The following is a 27,642-nucleotide window of genomic DNA, read 5'->3' as shown; positions in this document are numbered from 1 at the left end:
GTGTTGTTATTCAGTGAAGACCATCTTCCTAACTCATACCTGCTTAACAAGTTTAGCTCTAACATGAAACAGTATTGTTGCTTCTCAGTGTTATGTCCACAAAGCCATCATGACCTTGAATGTACGTTGTTCGGGTCCTCTCCATTTTCCTGGCATGATGCCTGCTGACGGGACATGGCCAAGAGCCATATCCTGTCAGTGTAAGAGTAGCTACTATGTGTGCAAAGTCAAAAGGTAGGCATTAAGGAAGGACATACAAAATAGGTACACCTCCACCCTTTCGGACAATGACACATAATAAAAGACCGAGTTTGAAACAGCGTTTCAGCAACTTTGCAGTTTCTCTCAAGTGATCCTGAAGGTGGAGGTGGTTAGAGGTGAAACAGTTGAAATGATGACTTCAGAGACGGGAAATTCTGGTAAGGAAGACACATGCCTGCCTGCCTGCCTTTTCCCTGTCATTTAGTCACTGGCTGTGTCCTATGATACTCAGGAGCTAGGTTATACCTACCAGAAAGAGACCCGTCATTATTTTTGTTAGCAGGTCTTTTCTGCAGTGACTTCCCTTGGGCTGAATGAACAGGAGCTGCTATTTCTCAGCCAGTCAGTATCTGGACCACATGCTTCTCTCTCCTCCTGGCACGGTGTTCCTGATGTGGGCATGGTCAGTGATATCCTCTTCTGGATCTTGAAAGAACATGGGAGAAGTAAGAGCAGAGCCTCGGACCTTACCAGGATCCATTTCCATACACTGGTCTACCACATCCTGGCAACTGTGGATGGACACTGGGCCAACCAGCTCGCAGCCGTGGCGGCAGGAGCTCGTGTGGCTGGGACACAGGCCTGTGCCACTGAAACCATAGACACCAGCCGAGTGTCTCTAAGGGCACCCCAAGAGTTTATGACTTCTCATTCAGAGGCAGGCTCCAGAATCACATTAAACCCAAATAAGCCAGTTGTAGAATGGCACAGGGAGGGAATATCCTTTTATTTCACACCAGTGTTGGTGTGTAAAGACCCTATTCGAACTGTGGGCCTTGGAGATGCCATTTCAGCTGAAGGACTCTTCTATTCAGAGGTGTACCCTCACTTTTAGGAAGGTTGTGGGTAATTTTTCTGAGGAAGGAGAACTAGCCAACTTAATTATGGGAAGAAAGTAGTTTGGAAAACAGGATTCAGGGTCAGAACCATTTCTAGATCTAATTGGAAAATAGCCAAAGAAACAACAGCAGATTAAACTGTACAGATACATTCCAGCCTGTTGGCCATTGCATAAAAACATTTCAGGTTTTAATCAAAATTTAGCCATCTACTAATGAGACTGGATTTTTGTTTTTTTTTTTTTTTGTGTTGTGAGTACAGGGGTAAAAACCTCAATTCCAAAACCCCAATTTATGCAGTGTTGTCAAGTATTTTTAAGCCAGACTTCACTTTTGAGAGCATGTCAGCCAGAGAAAGTCTTTCTCTCCTTGCCTGCTGGAGGACTGCTGGTCACTCACTCGCCACCCTGGGCTCTGGTAAAGCCTGATGTGAGATCTTCAAGTCTCAGATCCCTGCTTGCAGCAGAATCAAGACTTTCATTCAGTGTTAGAGTGACAGTATTTATGAGCATATCTTCTCAGATTCCTGTTCTTAAACTTAGGTCAGAGCCACAGGTAAGAATAAGACAGTCCCTCTTTGATGGGACTGGGGATCCTTGGTGAGCCTTTGAGCCATTCATTCTCTTAACTGTTTGGAACCCTGGGTGGCATTGTGAGCTGAAGGATTGTGCCTTCCTGCCTTGGATCCTTAGATTGTAGACTGGCAGATCAAAGGCTCCTGTGGCTTGGGCATTGCCTCCTCATTGCCCAGATATGCTTCCTGCAACAGAAGACTAATATTTGTTCTTTGTGAGCCTTGAAAGAATTTGCTTTTACAACTGGAATTTGTTTGGTCTTTATGTGTAACAGATCATGTGTTTTATGTTTTCATTGACACATCCATTAAAGAGTTTGACCTTGTAAGAGCCCCAGAATCATGAATAAATTTGTCATGTTATATATTTATTTTTTTATAAATCAGGACTTCTGTGTGCTTTTAAAAATATTAAAAACAATTTACATTTCAGGAATCCTGTCTGTAATTGATTTCATTTCCACATCACTCTGGACAGATCTTGTGACTTACGTATTACTCTGCTCCTGATGTTTGTATTTTTTCAGACCCTAACACTGAGCCTTACCATAGGCCTGTTCTCTAGGGTTTAAAGTGACAAAACAGAGTATGAAGTAGCCAAGTTGAAGTTGAGCAGATTCAAAGAGTGGTGAGCTTTGGTTTATTGGAAGGGCACAAGGGACATGGAAGCTGGTGGCAGCCCTGCCTAGTGCAGGGCCATCATTTCACCAGGTCCATACAGCAGCTTCTTGAATCTCAAAAGCTACCTCAGGCATTTCATTTATGATCTTCCCTTCCTGCTTGGGGTGAGAAGGAAATGCCTGATTTACTCATTTTCAAAGAAAATTTAAGAGAATTATGCAACTTCCAAGTGAAAGCAAGTAACTCATTAAGGAAATCTTATCCTTCTGTGCCTCTAGGCTCAGTTAAAACAATCAACCACCAACTTATTAGACTGTTTTTATTAGGAATGCTTAAGTGAGAAGACATTTCTATTTCCTAAGAATTAGAATAACTCATTTTTATATCTTTTAAATCTAAAGACCTTATTAGTAATACTAAAGTGTTCTCCATGATTTTTTTCTGTAAGTTGTCTGCTCAGCCCCATTTTTGAGAATGTTTATTCTCAAAAAGTTCTCTAATTTTTATGGGTAATGTCAGTAAAAACTAGTTCAGGAAGTGTGATCAGCACATACTGTAGAAGTATTTTGGGTTTTTTTTTTTTTTTTTTTTGGGGGGGGGCAGCAGGTGCTAGGAATTGAACCCAGGACCTCACACATGCTAGGCAAACACTCTGCCACTGATCTGCACTCCTGTCCCCTAGAATACTATTTTATAAGTGATAGGCCTGGAACTATGCGAAGTTACTAAGTCAGTTTGGTGATAATTAGTATCAAAACGCATCATAAGATAATAATAAGGTAAGAAGTATAAGTGTATCTTGTAAAAAGTGAGCATATGTCTGAATGAGTGTAAGAATGTACATGCATCCCTCTGCAGGTTGTGCCACTTTTTTGTGAAGTAGGCTAAGCTATGGAACTGTGACTTGGATGCATCACCAAGGGCAGATAATGCAGAAGTGAGTTAAAGGCACATTAAGATGAACAGGTGGGCTTCAGTCCTCTCACCTCCTTCCTTGAAACTGTATTTTACAAAGGTTTCCACAAATGGTTTTATGCAAAGATGAAAAGTGAAAATACACTGGCCTAAAGAGAACTGGTGAACAAACAGGTCTCTAAAAATTTAGTACACTCTTTGCACTCACTCAATTTAACATCCTGAGAAGAGGTGCAGCACACAAAACACTCCTAGAATTAAGAATGCAGCCCCAAATGCATTCTAAGAATGCATAGTCTACTTGAATGGGGTGAGAGGGAACTTCATCAGAACCCTAAATCTGTGCAGGGTTTTGAGATGGTGAGTTGTATGATATTGGATAAGTTACCCTTGCTTAGCCTCACTTCCCTCATCTGTAAAGTGGAACTAATCACGGTACCCACTTCACGGTGGTTGTTGATTAAAGGGAACTGCCATACAAAGAAATATTTACTGTAGTATGCAGCACATAACTTGTTTAATAAGTTATTACTAAGCTGAAGAGGCAATTCCTGGGTCTCCTTACATCTGTTTAAACTCATTTGAAAACTATTGTAATAACATTTTATTTCTACTTTTATTTTAGGTAAAAATATGTATACAGTAAAACTATGCAAATTTTGTGTGCCATTGTAAAGTTTTAACAAATGCATATACCTCTCTAACCCATCCCGCAGGGTAGACTGTGTCACCCTGGATGGCTTCTCTTTGCCTCTCCCAGGTCATCCCCACCCCTAACCTTGACCTCTGGAGCAACCACACTTACCATTTTTTCCATGATAAATTTGTTTTGCCTCTTCTGGAACTTAAAAATGGAATTTTTCTGTATCTGGTCCTTGATATAAAGCTTTTCTCATTCAATATATTTTTAAGATTAATCCTTGTTGCATTTTAGTCCATTGTTTTTTTATTACCAAATAGTATTATACTCCAAATACAGAGGTTTTCACTTTGAGGCTTTCGTGAATAAAGCTGTTACCACATTTGTGTAGACATACTGTCATTCTTCTTGGATAAAAAGCCATAGGAGTAGAATTACTTGGTCAAAGACCTTTTTCCAAAGTAACTGAATCAGTTTACAGTCCCATCAACAATGTATGAGTTGAGGTTGCATCTTATTCTTACCAATATTTTAGCCATTTTGATGGGTATATTGTGGTATTTACTAATTTGCAGTTCCCACATGACAAATGAAGAATATTTTTTCATGTGCTTATTGGCCATATATCTTTGTGAATTGTCCAATCTTTGGCCCACTTTTTTCCAATTGGGTTGCTTGGTATATCATTGCTTGGGGTGTTACTTTTTTTAATTATTGAGCTCTCGGAGTTCTTTTTATATTCTAGATAACAAGCTTTTTGTCAGATATACTGTGTATTTTTCCTAGTTTGTGGCTTGATACCAATTTTCTTAATGTCTTAACTGTCTTCTCTGTGCCCTAAGTAATAGGACTATGCCTGTTATGAATATGGTCTCATATTTTTTCTAGGAACCTTATAATTTCAGTTTTCAGTTAGGTTCATCCATTTTGAGTTACTTTTTTATTTGTGTAGTGTTAGGTTGGGCTTGGATTTCTTTTCAATTGACAAAAATTGTATATATTGTATACAACATGTTTTGAAACATGAATACTTGTGCTAAATTGGCTAATTAACATGCATCAGCTGACCTTTTTGTGTGGTAAAAACATTAAAAGTCACTCTTAATCCAGGGGTTATTTGGAACTGAGCTACCTCCCCAGTTCTTTTTATATTGAGACAGGGTCTCACTAAATTGATGAGGCTGGCCTGAACTTGTGATCCTCCTGCCTCAGCCTCCTGAGTTGCTGATTATAGGTGTGCACTAATACTCATGGCAAAATCCAATCTTTTAGTACTTTTCAAGAATATATTGTTGGGCTGGGGATATAGCTCAGTTGGTAGAGTGCTTGCCTTGCAAGCACAAGGCCCTGGGTTCAATCCCCAGCACCGCAAAAAAAAAAAAAAAAAGAATATATTGCTAATTACGGTCACTATGTTATATAATAGCTCTCTTGAACTTATTCTACTTGTCTAGCTAAAATTTTGTATCTTTTGACCAACATCTTTCCAGCACCATCCCCCAGATTCATTCTTTTCACTATAGCTATCCAGCTGTTCCAGCATCATTTGTTGAAAAGATTTTCACATTGCCCTGCGTTGGTGCCTTGACCAAAAATCAAACAACAGGGCTGGGGATGTGGTTCAGTTGTAAAGTGCTGGCCTGGCATGCATGTGCCCTGGGTTTAAATCCCCCAGCACCAAAAAAAAAAAAAAAGTCAAATGACAACCAGGCATGGCAGTGTGTGCCTGGAATCCCAGAGACTCAGGGGGAGCATAAGTTCAAGGCAAGCCTCAGTAACTTAGCCAGACCCTGTCTCAAAATAAAAAATATAAAGGGCTGGGGATGTAGCTTAGTGCTATAGCACCCGTGAGTTAAATATCTTGTGCCCCACCCCCAAAATCAAATGCCTTTAAGCATAAAGTCTATTTACGGATTATGTTGTTTTAATAATCTATTTGTCCTATGCCAGTACCTCATGATTACTGTCATAGTAAGCCTTGAAGTGAGGTGGTTTTAATCCTCCAATTTCATTTTTATTCTTCTTCTGTTCCTCCTTCCTTCTCTTCCAGGATCTTACTAAATTGCCCAGGATAGCAATTTAGCAAGCCTAACTTACAATCCTGCCACCTCAGCCTCCAGGGTAGCTGACCTCTATTTTGTTCTTTTTCAAGATTGCCTTGGATGTTCTAGGTCCTCTGTACTTCCATAAGATTTTAGAATCAGCTTGTCCATTTTTACCCCCAACCTGCTGAGATTATGACAGGAACCTACAGAACAATTTGGGAACATTTTTTACCTTAACAGTATTTAGTCTTCCAAAGAACATGGTATCTTTCTATTTTGATCTTTTTCAAAGCAATACTTTTGTGAATTTTCAGAGTAGAATATATGCTTTGTTAAATTCATATCTATTTCATGCAAATAGTATTAGACTCTAAATTGATTTTTCAAACTTTCATTTTCAAATTGTTTCTTGCTAGTATATAAAAATAAATTGATTTTTATACCCTGGCCTTGTGTCTTAAAACCTTACCAAATTTCACTTATCAAGTGTTATAGTTTTATTTTAGGATGCCGTAGGATTTTCTCAGGATAAACAACCATGTCATCTACAAGACTTTTATTTATTTCTATGTATTTTTCACCCTATTGCACTGGCTACAACTCTCTAAAAAATGAGCTGGACTGGTTGTAGCTCAGTGGTAGAGAGATTGCCTAGCATATGTGAGGCACTGGGTTTGATTCTTAGCACTACATATAAATAAATAAAGGCCTATTGACAACTTAAAAAAAAAAATGAGCTATCAAGTCGTGAAAAGATGGAGAAAACGGAAGTGCATATTTCTAAATGAAAAGAAGTAAATATAAAATGGCTACATACTGAGGGAATCACAGTAAAAAGATCAGTGGTGGTCAGGGGTGTTGGGAGAGGAAGATGAACAGCACAAAGGAGTTTTAGGGCAGGAAAAAAACTATCCTAAAAATTCTTAGCAAGGGTTGGGGATGTAGCTCAGTGTTAGAGCACTTGCCTAGCATATGTGAGGCCTTGAGGTCCCGAGTTCAATTCCCAGCACCGCAAAAAAAAAAGCAACACTCAGCAAATCAAAAATGGAAGGGAACATATTTAACCTAGTAAAGGGCATTTGTGGAAAAAAATGCAAAGGTTATCACAATGGTTAAGTATTAAATACTTTGCCCCTAAGATCAAGACAACCAAGGAAAAATGGTCTACTCTTACATTTCTATTCAATTTTCCTAGCCACCACTGATGTCTTTACTGTCTCCATGTTTACCTTTTCCAGAATGCCATACTTGGAAAGTTGGAATCATGCTGTATGTAGGATTTTAAATTAGCTTCTTAGTAATAAGCATTTAAGTTTTCTCCATGTCTTTTCATAAATTTGTAGCTCTCTTCTTTTTAGCACTGAGTAGTAATATTTGTCTGGGTATACCACAATTTATCCATCCATTTACCTACTGAAGGACATTTTAGTTGCTTCCAAGTTAGGATAATTAATTTGCAGAAAGGTGCCATAAACATCTGTGTGCAGGTTTTAGTATGGTCTTAAGTTTCCAACTCCTTTGAGTAAATACCAAGGAATGTGGTTACTAAATTATATGGTAAAGGATAGTTTTTTAAAATTATCTCCAAAATGGCTGTACTACATCCTTGTCAGCAATTGGTATTGTCAGTTTTCTGGATTTGGACCATTCTAATAAGTGTGTAATGATATCTTGTTTTAGTTTGCATTTCTCTGATGGCATAGGACATGGCACATCTTTCATATGTTTATTCATTATCAATGTATCTTCTTTGGCAAGGTGAGGTTCTTCAGTCCATTTTTTTTAATTGGGTTATGTTCTTATTGAATTTTAAGAGTTCTTTGTATACTTTGGGTAATAGATTCGAATCTTTTGCACGATAGCATTTCTAAGATGGCTTTTTATGGCCTATTAATTTTTCTCTTTTGTTAATGCATGGGAATACTTTGGTTTTCAAATATTAAAGCTTTGAATCCTAAGATCATGATCAATCTACATTAACCTTTTTATACAGATTGCTGGATTTGATATGCTAATATATATATTTTTAATTGTATACCTAGATGGGTGTGGTTGGTGTCTGCTATAATCCCAGTGGCTCTGGTGGCTGAGGAAGGAGGATCACAATTTCAAAAGCCAGCCTCAGCAACTTAGTGGGGCCCTAAGCAACTTAGTGAGACTGTCTCAAAATAAAACAATAAAAGATCTGGGGATGTGGCTCAGTGGTACAGCACTTGCCTGGCATACATAAGGCCCTGGGTTTGATCCCCAGCACTGGGAGATGGGGGCACTTGCCTGTGAAGCCATGTGTGATGGTGCACACCTATAATGCCAGCAACTCAAAGGCCGAGGCAAAATTGCAATTTCAAGTCCAACTTCAGCAACTTAAAAAGAGATGCTGTCTCGGGCTGGAGTTGTAGCTCAGCGGTACAGCGCTTGCCTAGAATGTGTGAGGCACTAGGTTCAATTCTCAGTGACCACATATAAAGTTCCATCAACAACTAAAAAAATATTAAAAAAAAAAAAAAGATTCTGTCTCAAAATATTAAAAAGGGCTAGGGATGTAGCTCAGCGGTAAAGTACCCCTGGGTTCAAACCCCAATACAAAAAAAAAAAAAAAAGTCTACAAAATCATCTGGGCCAGGAGTTTGCTTCAAGGGTAACTTTTGACTCACAAATTCAGTATCTTTAATATGTAAAACTTAAAAAGATTCTACACTTCATCGTTTTATTATTTTTTTTTCTTGCTACTGTGTATTGAATCCAGAGGATCTTAACCACTGAGTCACATCCCCAGCACCCCACCCCCCTTTTTTTTTTTTTAAACAAACAGAATCTTTCTAAGTTACATAGGGCCTTGCTAAGTTGCCAAGGCTGGCTTTGAACTTGTAATTCTCCTGCCTTAGCCTCCCCAGTCACTGGAATTCATTACATGTGTGAGCCACCACGCCCAGATAGTATATTGTATTTTTCAAAGATTTTTGTCTGTTGCATCTAAGCTGTCAGGTTTATTATAAAATTATGCATAATATCCCTTTATCTTTTTCATGTCTGTGGAAGCTAATCTTTTACCCTTTTAGTCCTGATACTCATAATGCATCTATTTCTTGATCAGTTTAGTTGGGGAATTGCCTTCCCCATAGAATTGGGGGCTTTCTAAACTTTAATGTTTGTCTGCTCTTTCCTTTTACTTACTTTAATTTTTTCTCTTCTCTTCTTAGCTTACAGTGGAAATCCACATCACTGATTTTCCACCTTTCTTCTGTTAGAAACAATTATAGCTATATACATTTACTTGTAAGCATTGTTTTTAGCCAAATCCTATAAATTTTATTTTCATTATCATTCAGTGCAAAAATATTTTCTAATTTCTCTTGTGACTTCTTCTTTGTCTTATAAGTTGTTACAAGTTTTTATCTTCTGGCTTTTGAGAACTATTTTATAGCCCAGTATATGGTTTGTCTTGCTGAATGAACTCTGTGCTCTGCAAACAATGTATATTCTGGGCTGGGGGTGTGGCCCTGGGGTCAGTCCCCAGCAAAAAAAAAAAAAATGTGCATTCTGCTGTTACTGATTGTGGTATTTTACAATAAGTGTCAGGTCAAAGTGGTTGATGTGTCCTTTTCCACTATTTCTATCAGTGGCTGAAACAGGAATTACTTCTATGATTGTTTTCATGGTATATCTTTTCATCCTTTTATTTTCAATGGCACAAGTCTGGGCTTTAGCTTTTTATTCTTGCTCTGCATTTTCAATTTAATGTTTATAGTCTAATTCCATTTTAATTATCAATATAATAGGATTTTCATTTACTATTTTGCTACTTATTTTCTCTTTGTTCCTTCTGGGTTCTGTTGGGGATGGGAATTGGTTTTTCTTTTCCTCCCGCTCTTAAACATTAGTCTACCACATAAAATCTAAAAACTTAGCAATCTCTCAGTTCCATGTATCCTCTTATCCTTTACAGTTGTATTTATTTAGGTTCGATCTCACAATGTAATATTTTTTTTAATAATCATTTTTTTTTAATTTAAACCAAGATATTTCATATTATTTATATTTGTTACCTGTGGGAGAACTGGTCCAACACAAGCTACTCTGCTATTATCAAACAATAATAGACTTTTTTTTTTTTTTAACAAAGTGACTCTTAATTGTATGCCTCAGTTTTACTACTGGGAACAGAGTTTTGCACTAATATTATGCAGTAAGAGCACTGTTTTTATCATGCTAGTTTATACTTGTATCTTCCTGCATCTACTTCACATCATTAAAAACCACATCTGTATCTTTGATTATGTATTTGGTCTCAGTTTCCTAATTTTATTAAAATTGTGATAAGCAATCCCCACACTAGAAATTAGAATAGTTTTTTTCCCACTAGAATGCAAATCTACATCCCAAAAGTCTTAACAGGTATAACCTAGGAGTATTTAACTTTTAAGAAAATCTAAGCCCAAGTCAACATGGAAAGTACTGCTGACCTGACTGCTGTGGACAGGCTGCACGGTAGCCACCTTACCCCAAAGGAAACCCTCAATGGTCCTGGCTCTGGTATTCTCCTAGTTCGTACTCATGCTTCACTTATAGAAACGCAAATATTAAAAGTCCTTCAGATCACAGTAACAAATTCAGTTTTGCCTTCTGAAAACCTCTCTCTCTCTCTCTCCTTCTACTTTGAAGCTTTCTGAAATAAGAGTAATCTAATCCCATTTCTGAGTCTCTAAGCCTGTGGGCTTCTGTTGCTACCACTACATCACCCAAGGAACATCACTGCTTAATGACTACTGGTTAAAAGCATCCAGATCTGAGTTCAAATCCTGGTCTTGCCACTTACCTTGGGAAATTCATTTGCCACTCCCAACCTATTTCCTCCTTTATAAAATGGGAATAACATTCCAAAGACTGACCAATCTCTTCCTGAACCTTTTGTTCCTTGACCTTCTGTAATACCACTCTCCTGGTTTTTCTCGTTTTTTATTTTTCTTATTCTCTCTACTGTAGGCTCTTCTACTTTTCCCTTTAAATATTTTTCTTCATTGGTTCCCTGTCTCCTTAATCCCAGCTTTCCTTGGGAGACTCCTTTCAAATCTATGATTTTTAGCTATCAGTCAAATTCAAATTACTCCTGAATCTTCACCTTCAAACCAGTTTCACTCCTGCAATCCAGCTATTCAGCTTTCTTAGTGATATCACTATTTGGAAGTCTTGAAGGTTGACATGTCTAAAAGTACAGTCCACAATCAGCCCTCAATCCTACTTCCCCAGTATTACTTTACTCTAAATCCAGAAATGGGTACCCATTCTACAACCACATTCAGTCAATCCCTAATTTCTGTTGATTTTAGCTCCTGAATCTCTCATGTCTCCTTCCTCCTGTTTATAACCTCATCTCACTGAGACCTCTATAATAACCTTTTTAGTTTCATAACTAGACCAATTCAGTCTAGTACATTAGCCTCCTTGCTAATGTAGAAGTGAGTTTTCTCAACTGCTCAGGATGCCCAGTTCTGTCACATACCTGCTACTCAGACAAGGGTTTCACTTCTGATACCTTGCTCTGTTTCTGAGATATGGAGAACTACCCAGCAGCTCCTTCAATGTCAGATCAGCTCCAGTCATAATATAAAGAACTCCAAACACAGTTTGGTTTGGTAGTAGATCAGCTTTCTACCTTCTACTTAATGATAAGTAAAAGGCAACTGAAGTGAAAAGTGGGGACTAGCTCTCAGTAAGCAAATTGGTGGCCTCCTCTTTATCAGGGCAGGGCTGCTACTGAGGCTGTAAGTAAGTTCTTCCTCTAGTTTCAAATTAGGCTTGGAAACAGGTAAGGGAGGACAGTGATCACAGTCTTTTAAGCATTTTAATGTGATCTCTTATTTTTATACCTGAATAACAACTTTCCCCAAAGGAATAATGATACATAATCTTTTAAAAAGGACATATAAATAATATATTGATAGCTCTGGTGGTTATTATCATTGATTTGATTACATTAAAATTCCTCAGCTAAGAAGTGTTTCCCTTTTTAAAAAATCCTTGGTGCTGATACCCGACCAGCTCTTGGCTCATAGTTCTGACATGATCTGGCTCTAGACTCTGACCTCCTGCAAGAACCAAATATAGGGAATTATTTAGACTCCCTTTGGGCAAATGCAACTGGATACTTAGCAGTCTGGCCCTCAACTTACAGAGCATTTTTTTTTTTCATCATTTCTTTCAGACTATGAAAACTGTATTATTAATCCAAGATTTATGTTTGCCTTGGAGTCAGATTACCCCAGAGCCTGAAGATCATCCCAGTTAAGCCATGGCTTCATTATCACAGCTACTACACGAGGTCTCTCAGCCTTTCCTTGAATTAAAGAAGTGGAGAATCAACCAGGAGATAAAAGTTCTTTCAAACAGCAGATAGCTCATGTGCCTTGCCAGTTCTTGAGTTACACAGCCTATGCCTTGCTCCAAATCTTAATCTGCTAGGCTGTCTTCTCCACATTTCCTGGTGGATGGGGCCAATAAAGGGCTGCACAGGCCTTAGGCTCCTCGTGAGCATCATAACACACCCTGTGTTCTAATTCTTTGGTGCTCACAGGGAACAGTGTTGGACTCCATGCTGCCTGATCCTATAACATTCCTTGGTCCAGCAGCCTCACCCAGAAACCCCGACTTCAGGGTCATCCTGTTCTTATTTTTCTCTCGTTTGCTCTGATGCTTCCACAGTGGGTTCTGGTTCCAGAGGAAGAGATGGTGGCTTTGTGAGCTGGGATGTTCCTCCAGCACCTAATAACAAAACAAATAGCATAAATTCTTAGTTTCACAATTCCAGAAGAGATCATTATTTTAATTGCTAAATTTCAAGAGAAAACCCAAATTTGGGGGAACTAGCAAGACTATGGTAGATCTTTGCAGCTATGAGGGAAGAAAATAACTGAAGAAATAAAGCAACAGTCAAGTCTGCCTTCAGTGAGTCACTGAAAAAAACCTTCAATTGCCTGTATCATGCCATCCTACGGTAAAGCAGTGAAAATTAAAGCAAGACTATATAACAATTCTATTTACTAATGTAATTCCTCCCCTGCTCCCACACTTGAGATACGGTTTTGGTAAGTTGCAGACACTGGACTTGAACTCACAATCCTCTCGCCTCAGCCTTCCTGTAGCTGGGATTACAGGTATGTGCCCTCATATCCAGCCTTGCTAATATATTTCTAAAATTTCAAAGATTGAGTGTATTGCTTTCCAGTTAAGCCTGCTGGTGCTGTTACCTACTTCATAGCTTGCTCTAAGAAAAGAGGAACCAGTTTGGCCACCCTTTGGTTTTTTTCTCCTTCTGGCCAATACTAAACTGGCCATATTCTGAGTCTGAAGAATGTAAGCCTCACTCAAAGCTGTAATCTCTTTGCTGGCACAGATGGCGTGTACTCACTAAGTCTTCATGGAGCTTTGTGTAGCCTCCTACCTGCAGGGAGCTTCCTATATGCAACTGCTGAAGACATTGCCTGTCCAAGAGCTTGATTAGAGCCCAGGGGCTGCTGGAAACCAGCAGGTTTTCCAGTTGAACTGATTCGGTGCTTTGATTTGGGATCTTTAATTGGTTTAGTCCAGACCAGTGCCTCCCCAACCTGAAGAGCAGCTCCCAGCTTCTGAGCCATCTCTACCATCTTGTGTCCACATGAAAAGAAAAAGAGAGTTATAAGCGTGACTAGCAGAGAAGACCAACCCTCTTATTTTGGATCTTCCAACTAAGAGGTTTAGCTGAAATGGTGTCTCCTGGCTAGCACTTGAGGGAAGAAGTACTTACTGAGAAGAAATCATTCTCAAAGGGCAGAGAATATAAACTGCCTTTATTGGATGGTAAGCAGGTTTATACAGAATCTCAAAACCCACCAACTAAAATCTGATGTATCACTGAACTAACCTCTGCCGTTCCTACATGAAGGGAAGTGGGAAGAAGCTATGCAGACAGACCTCAACTCAGAGGTTGTATAACAATAACAAATCAGTAAGCCTGAAGTTCTTTTTACTGTTATTTTCTTCTAGAAAAGCTTGTCTTGGGCTGTAACTAATTGACAAACTTATGCTGCAAGGGACATTAAGGCCAAAAAGAGCCATGGGCCTATAACATCTTTATATTTGCATTATTTTTTATTGATCCAAAAGTCTTCTGATAGCTTGCTTAAAATGACTCATGAGAGCTAATAAAAGACATACCTCAGGGTCAAATTCCAGAGAGCTATTATCCTTGAGAAAGTTGACTTTCTTTTCCATCTCCTGATACTGTGCCAGGGCATCCCTCTTCTCACCCTGGTTGTACAGCAGCACAGCATAGTTCAGGTTTACTAAAGGATTACACCTGTGGCAGGCAGACAGCTACTATGGAGCAGGAGCTTTGCAACAAATGCACATTTAGAGATCCTTCTCATAACTCAAAACAAAACTGATTAAGTAGAGATTTCTCCAATATGCAGTAAGGTGGAAATAAGCTATGTAGACTTGTGGGGAAGAATCAAGGAACTAACTGCCCAACCAGCAAAGCAGGTACTGGGATGAAATCTGGCATCTCAGCCCTCAATAGAGACCACCTACTCTGCAGCACAGAAGATGCTAGTGGAATAAACTCTGGAAGAGCCAAATTTATCTTAGATTAAGCTGAGTTCCAAATCCCATCTGATATTGCAGCTAACCCACAGTTTATTAGCAACCCAAGCCCATTGCTGCCTCTGGCTTTCTCTGGCCTCCTGATTACTAAACTTGGAACTGGAAATATTTTCTCCGAGTGTTAATTCCTGCTGAGCCCTGCTTCCTTAGGAACCATATTGTTCCACATTTGGGCCTGCGGTGTATGAAGGCCACTGGTACAGTACCACCTCATGGCTTTGCAGAGTCCCACCTTCCCCAGGACCATTCCCACAGTAGCATACTTATCCAGGCGAACTGCTTCTGCGTAGGCTCTCTTGGCATTCTCTACATCTTCCAGATTGGTCAGAGCCACTGCAACCAAGAAATGAGGAGAGCTCAACTTAGAAAACAAAAAGTATTTCAACACTACCCCAGAACTGGGGGTGTAGCTCAATGGAAAAGCACATATTTAGCATGTGGGAGACTCTGGGTATGAGCCCCAGCACCACACATGCAAACTCACCCCCAAAGTGAACTCCTGCTCTGCCCCCTCAACTATGGCACTGCTGTATATTCTAATTCCACTCAGGTAACTCTCCATTGTCAAGTTCTATGCATTCTACTTTTGTAGTTTCTTTACTGGTACTGTCCTAGTTTAAGCCCAAGTCAGGTTTTCCATTTTCCCCCAGTAACAATGTCCCCACTTGCCTCCATTCCAGTTTCCCAGTACTATCAGGTATCTTACTGACAGATAAATTTAATCACATCACTGGCCCTACTTAAGAATCCTCAGTGGTTCCCCATGATCTTTAAACTTTTATTTAGCAAAAGAACACTCCCCGCCTTTTAAATTATTTCCTGGAAGCCTAATGTATGAAACAATGAGAGCTCTTCTGAAAAGCCCTGCCCACTTCACATCCCTAGCAGGTGCTTCCAATAGGCACCTACAAGATCTAGGATTATGGCTGGACAGGCAGCCTATAGAAAAAAGTCTACAGCCCTTGCACTGTTCTCATGGCCCTCTATAATCTGATCCCAGATTAATTCTTCTGACTCATCTTCCACCACCTTCTCTGACACTATTGCCCACTAACTGCAAGGGACACTGCAATTTCATGGCTGCAGCCTTTGTTCACAGTGGTTCCTGAGTCTCCCTGTGCTATTCGAGTCCAACTTGTCTTTCAGGATCCAGTATGAAGGCCATCTCTACTGTGTCAAGTTAGAGCTGCTGTTAATATCTTTTAGCAGTATTAAAAATTAGAACTAGGCTATCTTTGTATTCAGGCAATCCCCCAAGTAAACACTTAAGTAAGAACCCCACAGTTGTGACCCAAAAATACACACACACACACACACATATATATATATATATATCACCTGAAGACCACCATCAATGAGCATATGGAAACTGCTTTAGGATTTACATTTATATAAATAGTATAGCATATAGAGAAAATATTTCCCAGAATATTTAGTTAATACTTTCCAATGATTTTATATAACTTTAAAATGTTCAGTTAATTTTAACTTATTTGGAATCAATTTTGTTATTTGTATGCATAAATGGAGTTTTACAAATGGAACCACACTCTATAAATATGCTCTAGTTTGGGAACTACCAGGGATGAATTATATTATAGAAACAATTTGGGGAGGGGCATTGGGGATTGAACCCAGGGTGCTCTACTACTGAGCTACATCCTCAATCCTTTTAACTTTGAGACAAGGTCTCACTAAGTTTCCCAGGCTGGCCTCCAACTTGTGATTCGCCTGCCTCAGCCTCTCAATTATAGGTTTGTACCATCACACCCGGCTACAATAATAATAATAATAGACCCATTATATTACATAACCATAACAAAATCAACAGTTTATATTCACTAAATGTCTATCCTAGTAAGTATAGTTAGGTGTCATAACCCCACCTAATGCCCAGGTTCTTAATGCTCAATATCTGGAATTTAGTTGGAAAGAGTATATATTAAAATGAGGGCTGAGGATATAACTCAGTGGTAGAGTGAATGCCTAGCATGTGAGAGGTTCTGGGTTCAATCCCCAGTACTGAAAAAAAGGCATTGTCAAGCCAAGAGGAAAAACATGGTTAAGAGATGAATTAGGAATGATCTAGACTGAATCTGTTCATCTGAATGAAACTCCCCCAGGTTAGAAGCAATCCATACTTTTTCATCTTTTTCATATTTCTTCAGGTTTTAAGTCAGTAATTCAAATTCCTAGAGAATCTCCAAAGGAATGTTTTTTTGTACTTTATTGGTTCGTTTTAGTTATACGTGACAACAGAATCCATTTTGACATAATTATAAAAGCAAGGAATATATATTGTTCTAATTCAGTCCCTGGGCCTTTCCTTCCTCTCCCCTCCCTGCAACCAGCCACTCTATTGATCTTTCTGCCATTTACCCATAGTTATTTTTTTGAATTAATTTCTTGTGAATGTACCCAATTGTGAGATTTATATATGTCAAGTCAGATTCATTACATTGTCTTTCCTTTCTTCTATGGGACATTTAGCCACTGATTTATGATTCCAGTTCATTTTTCCCTCATTATACACCAAAAGAAGGGGTTTCCATATAAATGTCTCCTACCAGCCAAGAGCATGTAGAGCTCCCCCATCTTTGGCTGGAAGTTGATGGCTGCACTGAGGAAATGGAAAGCTGATGCATACTGCTGCATGGTCAAATGGACAAGGCCCAAATTATACAGGATCTTCCAATCAAAGGGTGCCAAGTAGTTGGCTCTTTTCAGGCAGCTGATAGCCTGCAGAGGAGAGAAGGCACTCAATGAGAGGGTGGAGCAAGCTCAGCAGACCCAATAACCACATGAATGAAGACAATGTGAAGGGACACTCACTGCCACATATTTCTTCTTGCCAAAGAAACACATTCCAATATTATTCCAGAGTGGAGGGCTTTCTGGAACAGCACAAGCTACAACTCTGTATTTCGTGAGAGCAACATCAAAGTCCCCATGGGTCTGCATCATGCTGCCTGCTGCCAAGATGGCCTAAAAACATGGCATGTGGAAAGTTAGTATTCTGTCATTCCCAAAGGCTATGGCAATGAAGTAGCCTCCTAAGGGTAGATAACTCAGCAGGTCTATCAGCACAGATAAGACTAAAAAACTTCTCCCAGAAACATAAATAATGCCAAGCTACTGTAACAAATGCTCCTGACACTGTGACTCTCTTTGGCACTGTACCCAAAAAGAAAAGAATGAAATGTTTCTGGCTTTAACCAGCTCATGTTTCCTACTTCTATCCAGGGAAGTCAGTATTTCAGTAAATACTGCTTTTATTCTGTTCTCTATAGCCCTTATTTGGTACACAAAGTGCTCCAGACACTACTTAAGATCCAGCTCCTTCTGCCATACAACAGAGGGTAAGTCAACTTTAGGCTTCATCAGTTCAGTCCTTTCATTCCTCCATGGAAAGGTGTAAAGGAGGAGAGCCAACAGTGTCAGGCTAATATGACTTTCTAAATCAGGACTGAGTTTGTGTTGATCAATAACCCTATCTTGCTGCATCTCCCTCAATGATATTCATCCACTTGAGATCTTCCTTCTCAACCCCAGCATCATATCTGAACAGAAGTTGTAATCTCAAATCATTAGTAATCCAGAAGTCATTTACCATAGTTATTTTTGCTACTACCTGTGGCAGCTTTATCAATTTCCCAGATAACACATAAGCTATAACAACACTGATTTTGCTTTATGCAGAAGTTGCAGAACCATTAGAACAAATGTGCTATTTCAGAAGCACAGTGCCCACCCTTCACAATAATTTCGATTTTTAAAAAAAGTTGCCTTTTATTTATACATATGTATGCTTTTTCCTTCTTTTTTTTTTTTTTTTTTTTTTTTTTTAAGATCTCTAGAGTCCCACTATGTTGCCTAGGCTGTTCTTGAATCACATGGTTTCAAGTGACCCTCATGGTACAGCCCTATTTATAATTTTTCTTTAAAAACATTTATTTCTTGGGCTGGGTGTGTGGTGTGAGCTTCCTAGCATGTTTGAGGCCCTAGGTCTGATCCTCAGCACCACCAAAAAAAAAGAAAGTGAATTTCTCAGGTATTCAGTGAGGAAGCTATCCCTTGTTTTCCAGAGTCAGACCACTTCCAGGAGCCAATGGGAATACCTATATGAAGGCTCTGGGGTTTCACAGCCTATAATACCTTGTAGTTGGTAGGGTCATAAGTCAGTGCATTTCCAAGATGTTCAAATGCCTTCTGGTAAACACCGAGCTTGGAAAAAAGCAAATCAGAGAACTGAGATCAATCACACCCTGAACAAAAACATCCAATCATTGGTAAGTTTTCTTGACAAAGAGAAAAAAAGAGTTGTACATACCAAAGAAAGAAAGAAAATCCAAAATCCCCATATTTGTGGTTTATAAAAAATTCTGTTGATTTGTCCCCAGATAGGATCAAAGTATCTATTTGCCAGAAACCATTTCTGCTACACTCATGCTATTCCACATTAATGCCTCTGGGCAGGAAATGAGCTAGTTAGCTTCATGTCCCCTGGGGCCAGCCTCATAAGCCAAAGCCCATGGAGACCCAGAGTTAAGCTCCTGGTTCCTCTTGAAGAAAAATGAAATAGACATAAAGGTTACCGAAGTGAAGAGTTTATTCTAGACAAAGTGTGCTTTGCCTTTGCCTTCTCTCTTTCCTATAGGAGCCTGGCTGGGAAGAAGGAGCAACAAAAAGAGCCTTTACCCTATGCCTTGCTAACTTGATCACAGTTTCTGCCCAGAGGCCAAAATAATAGCCTCCAAGACCAGATAGCTGTTTCTCATATATCTTCTTTCCTATTATATAAAAATTATAATTGCACTAAGGCAGAAATAAAATTGATTGATTTTAATGAAGAAAGGTAATTCCTTTAGCAAAAAATATCACATACAGAAAGCAAGATTCTTGTGTTCCATGTGACTACTGGTAAAATGTGCTAATATCAAAATGCAGAGAAGACACTATATACACAAACCCCAAAGCATTTCTAAACTAGCATCAGTGCATGAATGAGTGGAATTTTCATTACCTGTAAGTACAGCAACCCTAAAGTTGTAAGAAGTTCTGTGTTTTCTGGTGAGAACCTGCAACACAGAAATACTCAGAGAGAAACAAACAGTTATAAGAGACAATGACTGATGCAGGCACAGCCACTTATTGTTGGGTAACACTTGAAACATTTTGTTGAGCCTCCTTCACATGGAAATTTCTGAAGGTAATTTGGTAATTTCTTTCAAAGTAGGTCATTTGAACCCTGGCTATAGGGAAAACTGCTGAGCAAGAAAGAAATGGGCCTTAGAATCCAGACGCTTTTCTTAGGGCCAGCATCCTATGATCCCCAGTACAAATAAACAAATAAAGACGTATGGAATGTTTTGTGTGACTTTCTTGATTACATCGATACAATTAAAGAACAAAGTTTAGAAAATCAAGTCAGTCTGGAACACACATAGTTTAAAGCCAGTCTCCTCTTGTGGGATTTCTTGTTTTCACTGTGCTCAGGATGGCAGGCAGTGTAATTTTCTGTGTTAATTTAGGATTCCAAGACCCCTAATGTTGTACTTTCAAAATTAAACAAAATGCCATACTATACAGCCAAGGTAAACAAAAGAAAGAAGACATATACCAGCCCTAGGAAAGAATTAGCCACTGGCCCTTGGGAGTAAATATTGGCTTAAGTAAAATATCATCTGCCTTCTCAATCCCTCACTGGTATGTCTTTGCTCAAAAACCAAAGCAACACCAAGTTAAGACTATCTCACTACAGAATCACCAGTTTCAACAGTCACAATACCAAAGGGCAAGGACACTGTTTCTTCCTTCAAAGAAATGAGACAGGGTGCTGGTCACAAGTAAGAAGCCCAGAACCAGATGAGTCAAAGCTCCAGCCAGGGGATGCCTGAGCCGGCTAAACCAAGTTTTCTCAGTTCAATTGAGAACTTGCCTTTCATTTTCTGCCATAATAACATTCATTTTCATTTCCCTCCCCAAGCCACATGAGTAACTTCTATGATTCCAGCAGCAGCCACTTCCCCACGCAACATGACTACTCTCTTCAAAGCTATGGGTCATAAAGAATGGTGTCCACCTTCTCAGTGAAACTCCAAATGCTCAGCTGTTCCCTTTTCTCCCTTGGAAAATTTAGTGACTTAAATCCTTGAGTAGTCACTAGAACGTCCCTATGGGGATTTATGTGCACTATTTCAAACACCTAACTTCTATGAAGCAAGGGTCAGGAGTCAGGGTTGCCCCCATCACCACAGGGTACTGAACATGGTTACACAGCTCCTTCCTACTTGCCCACATAAACTTAGCTTCTTAACAACAAAAGTCTCTCTTGAAGCTTATTGAGGAATTTTTCGGTCTTTTTAGACAGAAAATGTGGTTGAAAAAAATTCAGAAAGCAGTGTTGTGGTTGATACAATCCCCAAATTACTATCATGGTAATTGCTATAATAGATATCTTAGTTTAGTTCAGAATCTAATTATCAGGAATAATAGGCCTTGAACCATAGACCAGACATTTTAGTGACCAAACAAATGAGATACTTAAAGCATTTCGTTATAGCTATCCTACTAAAACAAGAACCTATACAGAAAAGACAATTTATGTCCCTAGAGAAGACACCTGGAATACTAACATGGGAAAACCATTTAGTTCTGTTATCACCAGTTTAGACTACCTAGTGATGTTCCTGAAAAACAAGATAGTGGGGCTGAGGGTATATAGGTCAGTGATAGAGCACATACCTAGCATGTGCAAGGCCCTGGGTTCAATCCCAAGTACTAAAACAAAACAAGATACTAGTTTCAAGCTAATAAGCATAGATATTTTTTTACTGAGCTAAGAGATTTTTGTCCCTAATAATAACTCTGGATATATCGACCTATTATTAAGTATAAAAAAAGAATGGCAGATTGGCAGCTGACCCCAAAATCTTGCTGAGTATATGTCAGCCCACTTTCCTTGCAGTTATGTTTTGCTTCCTGACTAATTTTGAACCATGGAATGTGAGCAGAAACAATGTGTGCAATTTGTGGGTCACTTAAAACTCACTACCAGATGCTTATTCCATATTTAGCTTCCAGTACCACTTCCCTTCACCATAGACTGAAACATAGATGTTGTATTTCAGTAACTCAGTTTCAACCATGTAGGTGAAGGAATGTTGGCCTAATATGGAAGGAACCTAGATCCCAGGTTGGCTTTGTGAACAAAGCTACCAGCTTACCTAGAGCAGCCATCTTTAGCAGCGAGGATGAAACAGTCTACTTGAATGAAGTCATTCATTGGCAGCTTTTAACCTAAGCTTACATTTTACTCTAACCCATACAAGTAGTAATCAGTCACATATATTTTCTCTTAGGCTTGGGAGTTCATCTTCATTTTTTTTTTTTTTAAGTTTCTCATTGCTAAAGGTAATGGATACACTTACTCCACAGCTTTCTTGTAGATTTCTATGGCTTTGTCCAAGTCTCCCTCCAGCAAGTGAATCTTCCCCAGCATTGTGTAAGTCAGATCATGCCTGTTAAGTTGAAGGGCATTGTGCAGCTGGTCTTGTGCCTAACAAATTTGATGCAGTAAAGATAACAAAATCACTACCACAGGAAGAACAATGGCTTTCTATGGTAAATGTAAAGACAGCTCCTGCTGAACAAATGTAGGAATATTATGTTACAGCAAATAGCCCACATCACCCAAAGACCAAAATGTAACAAAGCTTTCCTTGCTGACAGGACAGCTAGCTACATGGGCTGTCTGCCTCTGGAGTCACCTGGAAGAGTTCTTACAAGATAATTAACCTTTCTGAATTTTTTCTGCTTGGCATTCATATCCATGTCAAAAGAGACATCAGCTGGTTGTGGTGGCGCACTCCTGTAACCCCAGCAATTTGGGAGGCTGAGGGAGGATTGCAAGTTCCAGGTCAGCCTAAGCAATTTAGTGATGCCCTAAGTAACTCAGTGAGACCCTATCTCAAAATAAAAATGAGAAGGGCTAGGGATGTGGCTCAGTGAGTAAAGGCCCCTGGGTTCAATCCCTCATTCAGGGTATCGGGGGTCATCACAGGACAGTGTAGAATACCATATCAAACTCTACCCTAGCTGCATCACTACTGATTTATACAACCTTCCCCAGAGTGAGCCTCATTTTCCCCACCAATGTAATGATAAATAAATGAATGAATGGCTTGTTCTCACTTATTCACTCAAGTATTCATGGAGTACCTGCTGTTCTAGGGGCTAGGTATATTAGAGTTAACAGCAAACAATTAAGACCTCCTTTTTCTGGAGGAGTTTACGTCTTAGTAGATGGACAAAAGAAGTTTGTCCAGTGACTCACTGTTTCAACAAGTGTTTATATAAATGCCAGGTATTGTATTTGCTTAGCTTGTTAGCTTTACAGTAAAATCTAAATATAATTCTCCTTTTTATCAGTACGGTTCCAACTAAAGACCAATTCCACCTCTCCCCTGGCTCAGAATAATCCTGTAAATAGAAATGTACCTACTCACAATACTCTCCAGAAAAAAATCTAATCAAGCATACGAAACTGTAGATCCATCCAGAAAACCTAAGGGGCCCACAAAATATGTATTTTTCATTTATATATTTTGTTTAATATCTATCTCACAGGAGAAGGACTGTTAATGTGGAGATTTTCACATTCTTTAGGGATAGATCAAGTTATACTAGTTTACAAACTGATACAAATGAACATTATCAAATGGGTATCAACCAACTTAGAGTCTCAGTCTTGATGGCACTGGAGAAGAAAACTTCATGGCTACTAAGTGGGAACTTTATGAAGGACATTCTACCCAATCCCACTATCACTAACTTTCAGGGCTCTCAATAATTTCGTCTATTACTCAATTAATACGTATACATTTCTTTCTCAGTAGAAAGGTAAGTTCAAAGTGCTCTGATACATGCAATCCTTAGAGCCTAGAGCTTAATCACAATGAAATACAAGTTCTCGGAGTCCTAAAGACCTGGCCAAGCCCAGCGCGGATGGAGGCCTTGAGGGCCTTGCGGGCAAAGTGCACTTCGAGATGGGGATAGTTCTGCAGCGGCAGGCGTCCAGCAGCCTCCACCACACAGTCAGTCGCAGTGAGGCGCTAATGAGCCAGGCCAAGGGCCGTGGCAGCGATGCAGTGACAGTGGCGACCTGCTCCACCCGCCTCTAGGAGGTGGGAGTAAAGTTCTCTGGCGTTTGGGCTCAGCCAAAGTTTCAGCTGCCGCAGCCGCGCAAAGCTGGGAAGAGGAGGAGAAGAGACTGGAGCGCCAGCACTTCTGGAAGATCATTAATGCCTTGCGCTGCTACAGCACCAGTATGCATGAGCAATTGAACTGAACAGAGTTTCGATCACTTCCAGATAATCAACAGAAACTACTTCCTCAGTTTATTCTTCACTTGGACAATGTTCGGAAATGCATTGATCATAATCAAGAAATACTACTGAACATTGTGAATGACTGCATACATGTTTGAAAATAAAGAATATGGAGAAGATGGGAATGAAAAGACGCCAGCGTCTACATTTGACATGGATAAAATAAAATCTACATTGAAACAGTTTGTGAGAGACGAGTTAAACTGAGAAAGCAGAGATGCCTGCTACCAGTCAATCATTAAATAAATTTTTTTTTTCCAAAAAAGAAATGGTAAATAGTACTTTGTTTGTGATCAATTTCCTTAAGACATGTAAACACTTAGTTTTTCTATAAGACATTTCATGGTCTTGATTCATTTTTATAGTTACCTGCGCATGTGAGCATTATAATTTTTTTACCATAATTTGTCTGTATGAGGTTGCAGATCACATTTTGAAAAATTTTTAAGAGTTAAATAAATTAGAATGTCCATCTTTTTATAATTTGCTTTATGGCAAGTAAAAAACTGCAAACTTTTAATTCTTCTCATTATGACACAATAATAAAGCAAATGAAGGATCTATATCTTAGAAAAGGTCTTGGGGCTGGGGAGATAGCTCAGTTGATAGAGTGCTTGCCTCGCGAGCACAAGGCCCTGGGTTTAATCCCCAGCACCGGTTTGTGTGCTGTGGAACTGTTGGACTGTCTGAAGCCCATGGTCTACTTTTCAGATGATATCTGTAAATAAATAAAATGCATATGATTGCAAATAAACCAGTTATTTTGAAAGAAAGTTATCAAAATACTTAAAAAGTAACTTTGTGATATAACATGTTTTTACAATGTATTACATTAAATACAGCCTAGCAGCAAGTATAATTATTATATTATGAAAATTTTGAATGATGTGTACATTATCTTGAGAACCTCAGCAACTGATGTAAAGTGAAAATAAATGATTTCTATTAGTGATAAAAAAAAGAAACACAAGTTCCCAACATGAAAAAAACTGAAAATTAAAACTTAAAATTATTAGAAATCAGATCCACTTATAATTTTAAATTCATTTTCAATCACCTTTTAAAAACTAAAATCAGTTGCTATGAGAGCATAAGAGAGCTCATATAATGATTATACCTTTAAGACTTAAAGGTTTGCTTTTTTATATCTATTTTATTGAACATTTGTTTCTACTGAAAAATTAAACTAGGGGTAGAAAGAAGAGGGGAGAAAATTAGACTGTCATTCATAATATTTCCAAAATTTTCATTTTCTTGTCAAAAGCACGGGGAAAAGATGAATAATGGTGATAAGCATTAAAATGGGAATAAATGTATAAGGTGTTTTAAAAATTTTTAATACCTTTATTTTATTTATTTATTTTTATGTGGTGCTAAGGATTGAACCCAGTGCCTCACACATGACAGATGAGCATTCTACCACTAAGCCACAACAACCCCAGACCCTATAAAGTGCTTTTAATTTTCATTCCTAAACCTCTTTAAGCACTAGAGAGACTACAAAATGAGCAATGGCACCTATGCAACACAATCACATCCTCAATGAAATCCCCAGTCAACCACCATCGTCCCTTCTATAAATTACCTTGTTGAACTGCTTCAGATAAATGTAGCAAACTCCTAGGTTATGGCAGATTTCCTACACACAAAAGAAAGAAAAAAGGCTTAGGTGTAATTCATAGTAAGTGTTAGACTGAAAAGCAGGCATCAAGAGTGTTATTGCTGAGCAAAGTGTAAACTGAAATGTGCGCCAGTTTTTTGTTTTTTGTTTTTGTTTTTGTTTTTGTTTTTTTTCAGTAGAATTCATAATCAATATATGAAATTCTACAAATTAGTTCCTTAATATATATTTTTAAATTACAGATAATAAGAGAGAAAAGCAGAATAAATAGGATCTTCTTGTACCTTCATGGTTCCTTGGAGATACATACCCAGCACATTTTCCTTCCATTTTTCTCTAAAAGCTGCCCACTACCCACATCCTTTGTGTCCTTTTCTTAGAAGAGACTATTCACAGCTGAGAGGGCTGCTAGCCACACAGCTCCACCCTTAAGGAAACCCTATCTGTCCATCTCTGGGTACCTGAGTCAATCAGAATCCTCTTCCTAGGAATCTAGAATTAGAACAGAGATCTAGCTATTTGCAAGCACTACATTCACAGGGTGATGTGGACTTGGGAGCTCCATCTGGAGGTCACTATGATAAAATGTATGTAATTGGAGTCAATCTGCAGAAATCCAAAGCAGGTCAGAAAACTATGGCCCATGCGCCAAATCATTCCCTGCCCTCTTCTATAAATAAAGTTTTACTGGAGCACAGCCACAGTCCCTTGTTTTTGTATGGCTCTTTTGTACTAGAACTGCAGAGCTAAGTAGCTGCAACAGAATCTGTATTAAGCTGCAAAGCTTAAAATATTTACTAAACACTGCCCCCCATTTCCCCAGTAACTAAAGATTGAACCCAGGGCTTTGCACACGCTAAGCAAGCACTTACCACTGAGCTTCACCCCTAGCCCTTTTAAAAAATTTTATTGTGATATGGTGTCTTGCTAAATTGCCCAGTTTATTCTTGAACTTGAGATTCTCCTCCCTTAGCCTCCAGTTAGCTGGGATTACAGGTATGCACTATCATGCCTAGCTAATTGGCCCTTTACAAAAAGTTTACCAACCTCTGACTACAGGAAGAAAAGATGAAGCAAAAATGCAGAGTAACTACCTTGGTTGCTGACAACTTTCTAGTTCTAGTTCACTGCAAGCCAACTTGTACCCCTGACCTTAAGTGTTGTGGAATCTCTCAGATAACTTTATAATGAACTTTCCTCTATTTAAAATAGCTTTAGAGAAAGAAAAGATGAAGAAAGTACTCTTGGGAAACATTATAAGGAACTACCTGTTAGTAGTGGGGCTGTGTCCCTATCCAAGGAACATGGACCATAGGAGCCAGAGACAACAACTAGTTTAAAGTTTTCCAAGTCTCCTAAAATAACAAAACATCAATCGCTGATTAAGTACCTATTATACAGTGAGCTCAATGCCAGAAGTTTTTGCATACATTATTTAAATTCTTCCAACAAATCTGCAACATAGGTATAATCTTCCCAATTCTACGGAAAAGAAAATTGGGGCTGGGGTTGTGGCTCAGTGGTAGAGCACTTGCCTAGCATGTGTGCGTCACTGGGTTCGATTCTCAGCACCACATATAAATAAATGAATAAAATAAAGGTCCATCAATAACTAAAAAAAAAAATTAAAAAAACAGAAAACTGAAGCTGACAGAGGTTAAGAAGTTTAATCATAGATAAATATGGACAACCATCCAATTCATACTCATTTATATTACCTCTAACACACCCAAAACTGCTCTATATCATATGTTCAATTATGCTCAAATTTTCCCACTGCCTCATAAATGTCTTTTTTTTTTTCTTTTTTTGTACCAGGGATTGAACCAATGGTGTGTAACCACTGAGACACATCCCCAGTTCTTTTTCATATTTTTTTAGAGACAGGGTCTCACTGAATTGCTGGCTCTGAACTCATAATCCTCCTGTCTCAGCCCCCTGAGTCACTGGGATTGCAGGCATGGACCACCACACCTGGCTTAATGTTTCACATTTTAAAAAATTATTTTCTTAACTCATTAATCACGTTCACATGTCAAAACACTAGGACTTGACTTCCAGCCTGCCTCCAAAATGTGTGTACTTTTCACTTCATCATGC

At 38.8% G+C, this 27,642-nt stretch overlaps 2 protein-coding genes across 6 annotated transcripts in view; one reads left to right on the top strand and one right to left on the bottom strand.

The window, feature by feature from the left end:
• The window catches only part of ADPGK (ADP dependent glucokinase), a 28,530-nt gene extending 24,298 nt beyond the window's left edge, over positions 1-4,232 (top strand). For 2 of the 3 annotated variants that reach the window (XM_079122861.1, XM_079122859.1), the window contains one exon: positions 542-4,232. In XM_079122861.1, the coding sequence (XP_078978987.1) occupies positions 542-1,096 (555 nt within the window). In that variant the 3' untranslated portion in view covers positions 1,097-4,232. The remainder of the gene's footprint in view (positions 1-541) is intronic. The other variant, XM_079122860.1, reaches the window with a different exon arrangement.
• A 5,644-nt stretch (positions 4,233-9,876) lies between these two features.
• The window catches only part of BBS4 (Bardet-Biedl syndrome 4), a 50,224-nt gene continuing 32,458 nt past the window's right edge, over positions 9,877-27,642 (bottom strand). For all 3 annotated transcript variants that reach the window (XM_079122822.1, XM_079122820.1, XM_079122821.1), the window contains exons 7-16: positions 25,507-25,560; positions 21,963-22,090; positions 19,556-19,610; positions 18,688-18,756; positions 17,365-17,517; positions 17,100-17,271; positions 14,796-14,865; positions 14,086-14,227; positions 13,334-13,535; positions 9,877-12,654 (exon numbers count right to left, since the gene is read on the bottom strand). In XM_079122822.1, the coding sequence (XP_078978948.1) occupies positions 12,560-12,654; positions 13,334-13,535; positions 14,086-14,227; positions 14,796-14,865; positions 17,100-17,271; positions 17,365-17,517; positions 18,688-18,756; positions 19,556-19,610; positions 21,963-22,090; positions 25,507-25,560 (1,140 nt within the window). In that variant the 3' untranslated portion in view covers positions 9,877-12,559. The remainder of the gene's footprint in view (positions 12,655-13,333; positions 13,536-14,085; positions 14,228-14,795; positions 14,866-17,099; positions 17,272-17,364; positions 17,518-18,687; positions 18,757-19,555; positions 19,611-21,962; positions 22,091-25,506; positions 25,561-27,642) is intronic.

This window comes from Sciurus vulgaris (assembly GCF_902686455.1).
Source record: "Sciurus vulgaris genome assembly, chromosome: 2".
NCBI classification, from domain to species: Eukaryota; Metazoa; Chordata; class Mammalia; order Rodentia; family Sciuridae; genus Sciurus; species Sciurus vulgaris.
The sequence above is the reverse complement of the archived record's forward strand: the minus strand, read 5'-3'. Positions and strand labels throughout refer to the sequence as shown.